General features: G+C 37.3%; 1 protein-coding gene across 1 annotated transcript; it reads left to right on the forward strand.

The window, feature by feature from the left end:
- Nucleotides 1-194: 194 nt before the first annotated feature.
- LOC146134606 (adipocyte plasma membrane-associated protein-like) lies at nucleotides 195-4,577 on the forward strand. Its single transcript, XM_083397857.1, has 6 exons — nucleotides 195-457; nucleotides 1,138-1,310; nucleotides 1,881-2,105; nucleotides 2,740-2,937; nucleotides 3,616-3,763; nucleotides 4,271-4,577. The coding sequence occupies exons 1-6, from the start codon at nucleotides 195-197 to the stop codon at nucleotides 4,575-4,577; spliced, it is 1,314 nt and encodes a 437-aa protein (XP_083253983.1).
- Nucleotides 4,578-10,622: the final 6,045 nt, after the last annotated feature.

Consider the following 10,622-nt stretch of genomic DNA (forward strand, 5'->3'; position numbering starts at 1 on the left):
TATATATCTGTTGTGAGTTAAACTTGCAGTATTTTGGGAATGGTTCTCACACTAACACAATACCTATAATATTACCAAACCACAGTACAATATTGCAAGGTATCTTATTGTATTTGTTTGCAAGCTACCTATATCTATATTAATGTGTAGCTAGACTTCTAAAAATAATTAGCGTTTAAACCCCAGAAATAGAAATGGCAAAATTGTACGGACAACGCAAAAAGAAGCGCAGCCTGATCTCGCGATTCCGCGACTGTGTAAAAAGCTTTCTCTGGCTGCTGAACCCGAGGGTATTTTTGCCCCCTCTGTTGTTTATGGTGGGGATCCTAGGGTTCCTTTGCTACTCGGCCTTCATTTTCTCAAGTATGGTGCCCATTCGCTTTTCAACTAAGTTCACGAACGGAGGGAATTGGAGCGGGGAAATGAAGATCAACAACGATCTATTGCACGTCAGGAGGTAAGAAAAACTTAAACTTTAAATTAAGTAACAAAATATACATAACGTGTACAACAACTGTGATCCAGCCCTTTTGAAGTCGCATTTTGACACAGTGCAGACTCATCGTATCAATCGATTAATGAGGCAAAGCAGACTGAAAAAACGACTACCGGTTTCTTTTAGAGGGGTTCGAACTCACGACCTCCGGTCATACGGGGACCGTCGCTCTACCAACTGAGCTACACAGGCTAAGAGGAGCTGATAGAGAAACAATCATGATTCAAACTTCACATTGAAGGGGATCCACACTACCATATCGTTGGCTCCACTATTACGAGTTATATAGAGAAATTTACACCGGTCTGTTTGTCCTTTATTTACATCAAACAAAAGGCTACATTGTTCACTAATTAAATGACTATATAGGAAAGTCCTGAAGTCTAAACTGAATAAATGTCTTTTATCGTCACACGGCAAACAAAGCATCAATTTAAATTAATTCAAAAGACTTTAATTTACCTGCAAATTTGAAAACTGATAGCGTATTTCACTTATCCCTAATTCCTTCAGTTAATATGCTTATGGTGTCTTACTATACCTAATACATTGTTCATGTTTAGAAAATATAATAGTTTGAGCGTTGCACAAGTTAATTAAATGTGAAACCTAAATAAGACTTAAACAATACATCTGCTTAGGATACACCAGAACAGGCTTTCATCCCCAAAGGCTCTTGCCTTCAATTACAAAAGAGAGAAGTTGTACGTGGCAGAGGCTAGTGGAAGGATAAGTGTGATCAAGAAGGACTTCTTCGGCCAGCCTGGGATGGGTGCCATAAAGCAGCTCTCCTACACATACGGAAACCCAGTCGGTATAATCAGTTTTGAAAGTAGCAATAATTTGATAACTGAAATATTTTCAAATTTTACGTCACAAATTATACCAAAGTAGGCTAAACATAACTCCAGTTTGGCACTATCTGATATTGCAAAAACAAAATCAACACCATTTAAGTGTCCGTCCTAAAACAATGTAACCATGATAACTGCTGACAAAATGTTACCTAAGCTGATTTGCATGTGAGCTAGAGATCATCGAATTACGGAATTTAATAAGCAAGCAAAACAAAGCACCGTGAAAAGTTAAACAAAGCTGTTGTTTATAAATTTTCTGCTAAATGTCTGTTTGACTTCATTATAAAAATTAAGATTGAAAAATGTAAACTATAGTTTGCATTCATTTTAACTCTAATTATTTATCAACATTTTAATAATTATGCGAATAGAGTAATATTTGCCTACAAAAATTATTGCCGGATTCTGCCCGATCTTAATTATCTTATAGAATCGCTCAATTCAAAGCTACGCAAAATACTTGCACTTCAGATTTCAAGCAAATTACACTTATTTTAGGCCCTAAATAAACCTTGCATATGGTTCAGGAATGCGCCGCATGATGGGAATGCTGTGGGTCGCCGACTCCTACAGCGGAGTTTACACAGTTGAAGAACGAGCGAGCAGGCAGAAGCAATTCCTTAACCTCTCCATAGTAGAACCTCCCATCCATGCTCTTGCCGACATTACGATGGGGCACACTGGGATGATCTTCCTCGTTGATTCAGGGCTGAAGTATTCGACTGGAAACCTTATGTCACAGATACTAGAAGGTAAGGAGCAGTGTTAGGGGTAAGGCCAGTGATTCTCAGCCTTTAATGGCTTACGGCACCCCTCAAAAATAATAAATAGATAATCGGAACCCCGACTGGAATTTTTGTTGAGTATTTTACTGAAATGTAACTATAAAGGGAACTGGAACAATACAATCAACTTAAAATATGTAGGAAAGTACAAAACACTTTCGCCCTAAACGCGCGACTTATTTTTTGTTATAATTATAAAAATTATTTTTTATTAAATTATTAAAATTATTTTTTTGTTAAATTATAAAAATTATTTTTTATTAAACTATTTATGCCGTTATTTCGAGCAATATGCAAATCTGACTTAAGTGCATGTTTCAATTTGAAATTTTTGCCAAACGCTCAGGAACAACAAGTGTTTTAAAAATAATTGTGACGTCATCGCTAAAAATTGCCATGCCCCACCCCCAATATAAAATTTTCAGTCCCTTGTACGTTCACTTGTTTAATGTATTACTTATTATCTATTATAAAAAATGGTGTCTTAATCAAATCTCGCGCAACTCTTTACACACAAAGCTTCCTTGATCAACATGTCGTATAAGTTAGGCTTATAAACTATTAAAACAGGGGTATCTTGATCAAACATTATACAACTCAGGTTCATGCACTGGACGAGTGATCGTGTACCAGCCAACAGACGGTAAGACCCACGTTGTGAAGAGCGGACTATGTTCCCCGACCTCACTTGAACTCACCGCAAGCCAGGATCACATCATGGTGGCTGAAGCTGGAAGAGGAAGAGTGATCGTTATCAACCTGGAGGACTCAAAAGTCACTCATTGCGTCTATTTCCCAGGTTAATATTTGTATAGAACGAAGTGAATCTAGCTCGGGCTCACCAAACTTTTTTCATAAATGGCCGGATAGCTGTAGGGCTGATAAATCGCTCAGTGGGAGAGTTAGACGCGATGGGCTCAGTGGGAGAGTTAGACGCGATGGTTGAGTCTAGGAATGTTCGATAATGTCGAAACGGAGCCGAGACCTGATGTCAAGTGGTAGTGTCGGTACTTGCCCGATACTAAGGTGGTATCGGTAATCGTTAGATACTAGGGTAGTATCGGTACTTGCTCGATACTAAGATAGTAGCTATATTCGTGCCGTACTAGGGTGGTATCGGTGGGTGGTAGTATCAGTACTTGTCCGATACTACGATACTAAGGTTGTATGGTTGCCGATACGATACCAAAGTAATATAGGTATTTTAGGCATGGTTTGACATCAAGAGCTGTGTGATTACAATAGCAAGCTAATTTAAGATAAAGAAAAATTGTTGTAAATATTGCTATACATAGTTTGTGAAATATTTTTAAATAAAGTTATTTTTAATAATTTTTAAACAAAGTTGTTTTTACATAATTTTCAAAAAAGTTTTTAGACATATTTTATTTTTTGTAACAACACAAAAGGATGCACACATACAATCCATATTAACCTCTGATTATACCTTGAACACTCGTATCCTCTCATTTAACAGGAATTCCTGGCAAACTGCGAGCCAACAAGAGATCAAGCGTCTGGCTTTCACTTCAGGCCGTAAACGTCGAATTGTTCGATTACCTCTGGCCCAGGCTCTGGCTCCGCAAGATAATCGGCACGCTGCTGCCACAGTTTTGCTTGAGAAGGTAAGCCAAAGTAAAACACCAGGTTGCCATTTATTTATTACACCGTTGTAGTGTTCCAACCATGGTTAATCTTTCAAAATAAACGGCCCTTTTTGTCAAAAAAATGACTTTTTCTATTATACATTGTGTCACAATTTTTGTCCCTAGTTTCGCCAAACAATCTAAGGTTCTTTATTATACCTAAAGATTGTGTTAAATGGATTTGATTCACCATCACTTCCACCATAGGTCGCAGAATTCACGTGGGTTGTCATGTTTTAAGAGTTTATAAATACAGTTGCCTAATAAACTTGAGTAAAGCCAAAAAAGTTTCCTCAAAAACTAGTTTTGAATTGCATTTGAAAACACTTAAACTATACTTAGGCTAATCTTCATTTAGGAAATATGCCGCGGCCGGATTAGCTGTTTCAGCGGGCCGGATCCTGTCCGCGGGCCCCAGTTTGGTGACCCCCCTGGGCCAAAAGTTCAAGGTTTTCTGCTTGTTAAGGCTTTTATTGCTTTATTTAGTCTCCTCCTGAAACCTCACGTAGCGGTGATGGAGATCCACCAGAACGCGACTCCCATCGATTCCCTCCAAGATCCTTCCGGTTCTGTTCTCTCTTCCATCACGGATGTTGTCGAGGGTCCTGATGGACTTCTCTTCTTCGCGAGCGACAACTCAAAGTTCCTCGGAAAGATAGGCGAGAAGAACGTGGACAAAGTTCAACCTCCGGAAGCAGAGAGTGAGGAAGGATCGTTGGGAGATCTAAGCGATTTCTTTGATGACTTTTCGTCGGATGCTGGGAGCCAGTTCTTGGATAATGTCGAGCTTTAGATTTGCGTTTGAAAGATGGGTGTAAAGCATGGGTTAGATTTATTGTCTGCTGCTCAAACATACTGAAAAATATAGTAAAACTATAAAAGCCCATACAGAAGTAGGTAGCATTTGGTAAACATTTTTCTAATATCTCTTCAAGAATAGAGACATCTTTGAAACGTTCAAGATGATACCTACTTCTGTATGGGCTTTGATATTCTTACTACGTTTTACTACAACCTCCAACCATTACGCTCCAAAGTAGCCTACACTGAAAAATAATAATACACCTGAAATATATTTAAAATGAACGTGCTTTGTAAATTTATCAAGATTTGTCTTTAGATTTATTGTCTGAGCCTAAACTTTCAGCAGATATGAGCAACATATTCTAAATACAATAAAAAATCGAATTTATAAACCGGTTTATATAGTAACTTCAATAAAAATATCAAAGCCATAATATTTAATAAATGCGACATTTCGCAATTTACAGACGTTTCAGCAATAACTCATGCCATCATCAGTGTAAAAATCAAGTGAAGATAAAAGCGATAAAACGTAAAAAGAAAGGAAAAAAGGGACAAAAATAGCAGCGAAAAAAAGAGGCGATGTATGGGTCAGTGCGTAGCGCTAGGTATTAAAGATATAAGGTGCCGACGTTTTATCGCTTTTATCTTCACTTGATTTTTACACTGATGATGGCATGAGTTATTGCTGAAACGTCTGTAAATTGCGAAATATCGCTTTTATCAAATATTATGGCTTTGATATTTTTATTAAAATTACTAAAAAAACTCGTGTATTGTGTTCCACGGTTTGTATAGATGTATTGTCTTTGTAAATATCTAAGTTATTGTATATTTAGTACGTTATGGCCATAATATTGCAGAATTGTGTAGGTGACGTTTAGCCTTGCAATTGAACTAAAATTAAACTTGCATAAATAATAATAAACTGAACTGGTTGTCTTTTGTATGTGTATCATAAAGATAATATAAAAACACATTTGTCTACGTCAGGTTACCTGTTTAATTTGCAGTAAACTAATACACATTTTACGTTTCGCAGTACCAACTATGTATAAGTGCAGGTATAAAACATTCTAGTCCCGAGTCCGACTTAACAGACCTGTTTTAAAAAAGCCATTGTTGGTATTATTCCTGTTTAGCTGGTTTTTGCAAAATATTTTTGTATTTGAGGAGCTGAAATATCACGATTTAAATATTAAAGATAACCAGCAGTAACAACCGCACGGTGTCGCTAATGCGTCGTGCAAATTAAAGTTGCGCTTTTTCGATCAAAAAAACGAAAACCTGCCTAAATGTATAAATGTGCCGTTATTTTGTTTTCCTAAACGCATTGATTTCGTATAATGTTAGGTGGTCCAAGTTTTAGTATTTGTGAAAACGACGATTTTACAAATGTTGACAGTATTTGTGAGTTCGTTTTCCAACAGGATTTTTTAATAGGTTTAGTTAAGTGACATTCCTTAAAAACAACTTAACTTCATATAAGTTGTAGAAAAATAAAGTGTTATAATCGTCATCTGCAAAACATACCTTTCGCCATAACAGTAACTGTTTAAAGTTTAACCAAGAATTCATGCAATCATATATTATTTTAAAATTTCTAAGAATCGCTAAACCGTAATACGTATAGTACAAGTATGGACGCCCGCTGATATAAAAGTAGGTACCATTTTAAACGTTCGAATATCTCTTCATTTATGTTAAAAAATAAAAGTCATTTTAAAAATCATTTTCAACGTGAATAAAGAGTTATTCGAAACGTCCAAAATGTTTCCTACCCCTGTATGGGTTTTGCTATTCCGACCACGTTCAACTAAAATTACCAACCATTATTCAGGTCTCAAAGTCATTGTACTATAAATAAAAGTAAATTAATCGGCGGCAAAAACGTAAGCAAAGCACCTAGGATTTTAATTTATCCACGTGAAATTTCTCGTAGTTTAAGTAAAGCCTACTTGTTCTATTATATTTCTAATGGAACTTTAACCGAATCAAAATTTTAGGTCTGTGCCTTTATACAAATTTTTCAAAGATAACGAGTTCTGGAAGGTCTGTAACTGCATTTCTTTAACTCAAACATTCGGTATTTTGAGTAAAAGAAAGTTGAGTAAATAAACACCAAGTAATGTAGTTGGCCGACGCTCCTCTTGCATGGTTAGTTTAAGTAGTAAAGCAAGTAAACCAACCTCTACAAAGTTATAGGTTGTGGTCATTTAGCATGCAGCAACAACGACGTTCCTGGCGAATTTGAGCGCTCGCTAAAACGTTCTGCTTGTGGTTTTGGAATGCGCCTGTCCACGTTCGAAATGTAAAAAGCAAAGAAAAGGCCGCGGTTTTTGCGAGCCTAAGCCCAGATCGGATTTCACCGACTAAAAAGTGCTCAAACAGACCCTTCTTTCTTGACTTGCGCTTTGGCTCGGGTTTCGGCGTTTGCTGAAGAGGTTACGTTATCTTGGAGTTACTTTTTTCTAACATTCTATGATGAGGGTAAATGCAGCTGAACATATTTTTAACCTGCAAACGGTTAGAATTAACCTCTTATGCGATAAGAGTGCATCTGCATCAATACAAATTTCTGCTTTTTAAGCAGTTCAAAACTGTTACGGTTTTAACTAGCATGAAGTGGAGGGAAATCACTGCTTTATAACTTGCCTTAAAGCGAAATACTTTTAACGTGCTATTTGCATTGCCGCAAATAACAATACAAAGAGGAACTATATCTACACCGTCGGAAAATAAATTAAAAGTTATCTTTACCTTGGTAACTTAAAATCGCCTATTAACAAAGGTGCAAAAACAAATTTTACAATATATTTCCCGAAATGCTGGATGTGTCCAGTCGTCCATTTTACCGCTTCGTGCGTGTGTAACGTCAAAAAATGAACAAGCCGTTGATTTTGAGTGAACGAATAAAAAATTAAAAGCAGTAGTTAAAAAATAGGAATCTTTTGCAAACCACCATTGAAATTGGTCAATGGGTTAAATAAGGAGTCGGCTGCTTTCTATAAAACTTTTAATTGCGCAAATCGGGGTTTGCTGCTATAAACGGATTTGTTGAAAAAACTTAAGTCAGGTTATTTAAAAACAGTGACTTAAGTGCACTTGATTCATTGCATGTCTGATGATTTGAAAATATGTTGAGCAAACCACTTGAAAATTCCCCACGACCAAGTTTCAGAACCGCAGCTGAAGTTGATGTCGTCCGGGGTTTCCAAGGCGACCGCAACAAACTTGTCGAAGTTTGAGCAATCAAGTGGCGTTAATATTAATCTCGAGTCTTTCCTGGCTCGGTAACCAGACACTTCTGTTTTTGCGCAGCGTTCCGCATCGCCGCACACCGACCACGCGCGGTCACCCAAGCGTGGAAGTTAAGGGCGTAAAAAACTGTGTTCTAGACGTTTTGCTAACCACCCGTAATTTTCCACTGTCGACCTTAGACGAGTTTAAAAGCTACTCTTATTTGCAACGTTAAGTGGGTCACTCTTAAAATTAAAGTGACTTATTTTTCCTTTCCTGTTTTTCGAAAAGAAAATACTAAGCACATGAGTTTTGGGGCGGTGCTGACTTTTTTAAGCAAACGCTTTAAAACATTGCAATACAATACACGTTTTTTTTAGTAGTTTCAATAAAAATATCAAAGCCATAGTATTCGATAAAATCGACATTTCGCAATTTACAGACGTTTCAGCAATAACGCATTTACACTGATGATGGCATGAGTTATTGCTGAAACGTCTGTTAATTGAGAAATGTCGATTTTATCGAATATAATGGCTTTGATATTTTTATCGAAACTACTTTAAAACAAATACAAAACTAATGGGAAACCCTTTAAAAAATTACCTAACATTTTCTTTAATCCTCATTTTGTATTTTTCCTTACAGTTCACAGATTTGTCAAATTCGCCTTAACAAAATGCGAGTTCAATTTTATCCGTCATGGTAATGTGTCTTTTTTACATCCTATCAAAAGTTTAGATAGAGTGTTCAGAATGTCATTGCGCGCCAATAAATCACTTGATATACGTCACAAAGCCAAAAAAAAAATCTTTTTACGGGAAATTTCGCGCCATAAAATATTTTTCACGACAATCATTGTGCGCGGTTTAGCTTTAATAAAATAATATTTTAGAGAAATTAACAACATCTGTCGCACGGCCGCATGCGGGACACTCACCTTCCAAGCACAGACAGAACACATTGAGCCGAAACGCACAGACTTTAAAACAGCGGGAAATGTTTACAAAGTCAGGTAACAGCAATAACGTCCCACAACTACGTAGTCCTAGTCCTAGAGGCAGACGGCTTCAGCTGTTGCAAGAATCGAAAGCGTGTATCCCGCAATATTTATATCGGTCCCGCCTCTAAATGTGGTGTTCAGATCCGTATTTACAAGCTAAGGAGGTCAGTTAACGCCCCGTTGAGAGACACACACAATTACCCATACAAATGTCCAGGGGTTTGGGTGTCCATGAACCACTTAGGATATACGCATTGGGTATAGTTATTTTTCCAATCTCTTCCATGTAATCATTTTCCTTAACCTGTTTCGCCCTATTTGTGAATTTAAAAATGGGAAGATAATCGTAATTGATTTGAAAATCAGTTCGGAATGTCTTTGTATTATTTGCTGCATCCTTGGATTATAGGCTTACATCAAATATTTTAAACCGTTTTAAACCCAGAACAGGTATTTTGAAATAAAATTCATTAAATTACCTTAAAATTTGAAATGGAAACAGTGAAAGTTATTTGTCAACAAAAATAATTTAATTTTTTGGTTTTAAAAATTCCGCAAACAGTGGGATTTGGACCATTCGTATAATGGTAAACCCATTTTTTGGGTTCAACGGTTCTAAAAACACCATAGCCGGGCAACCGAAAAATTGTGTTTAAAGAAAAACGACCAATTGCGCAAAGCAAGTACGACCAATTGCGCAAAGCAAGATACCTTTGTATTAATTGCTGCAACATTAACTTATATATCAGTTGTTAAAATATTTGTTAAGAATTTTGCATCATAGAAATGACTTAAACGTGAACTGAAAACACTGAAAGCTATTTGTTGAACATAAATTTTTCAATTGTTTTGTTTCAAAAAATTCTAAAACAGTGGGGCTTAGATTATTTGTATAACGACAAATGGTAAACTTATTTTTGCGCCCAACGGTTCTAAAAACACCATTGTCGGGCATCCGTCCAACCGAAAAAAAAATTGTTCAAAGAAAAACGGCCAATTGCGCAAATAAATCGTTCCGTTGTCCTTAAGCAAGTCGTAGCGTCCAGCGTACTGTCTTGAAAAAACAACCTAATCCGCCCACAACAAGCCGAACACGCTTTCCCAATAGAAGGGGTTAACTGACACCTCATGTATCGAATCCAGGTGACACGCATTTGCCGCAAAACGAGCCCGAATAACGGCGGAGAACAAAAGACGCGGCCCTTGATGCAACAAAGGCTCCAGGACTGGTACATGAGGCCACCACTCGGCCTACGGGAACTGTGCACCGGTTCTTTTCATCAACGCGCGATTGTATCAATGTTTGGACTTTCTAGGGGTCTTTTGTCGCCCCGCCTAGTACACGATTGGGTGAATGGGGTACGCGGGTTGGGTAACGCCCCTCGCGCCTTACAAGCCAAAACGGAAACATGGTTTGCTGGGGAACGTTGCTTGCTAATTGGCGACGTCTGTTGCTGTTCCCACGGATGGTTTATTCTGTTTTTTGGTGAAAGTTTCCACAGGGATTCGTGTTTTGGCTTGCTGCAATGTCCACAAGCAAAACAGCGCCTGTTTTTCGCGACGTAGCGGTTTTTCCAACGGTTTTTTCGGCCGCATTTAACCAAGTTGACACTTTGAAACACTTGCTTTTGTAATTCCAAAAGATCAAAATTCGTCTAATTTTAACATAATTATTTGCATCTTTTAGGGGTTCGTTAATTTTACAGTAAATCCTGAACTTTTACTTGTCAGCATTATTTTTAAGAACCGCCTTAAAACGAAGCCTAACTTAGTTATTTCAATGAAAGATGC

This window comes from Ascidiella aspersa, chromosome 9 (assembly GCF_963924565.1).
Source record: "Ascidiella aspersa chromosome 9, kaAscAspe10.2, whole genome shotgun sequence".
NCBI lineage: Eukaryota > Metazoa > Chordata > Ascidiacea > Phlebobranchia > Ascidiidae > Ascidiella > Ascidiella aspersa.

Excerpts from the sequence above, each read along its gene's own strand:
- LOC146134606 (XM_083397857.1), top strand. The coding sequence starts at position 195 with ATGGCAAAATTGTACGGACAACGCAAAAAGAAGCGCAGCCTGATCTCG. Across the intron at positions 2,938-3,615 it reads TCATTGCGTCTATTTCCCAG|GAATTCCTGGCAAACTGCGA; the intron begins GTTAATATTTGT and ends CTCATTTAACAG. Across the intron at positions 3,764-4,270 it reads CCACAGTTTTGCTTGAGAAG|TCTCCTCCTGAAACCTCACG; the intron begins GTAAGCCAAAGT and ends TGCTTTATTTAG.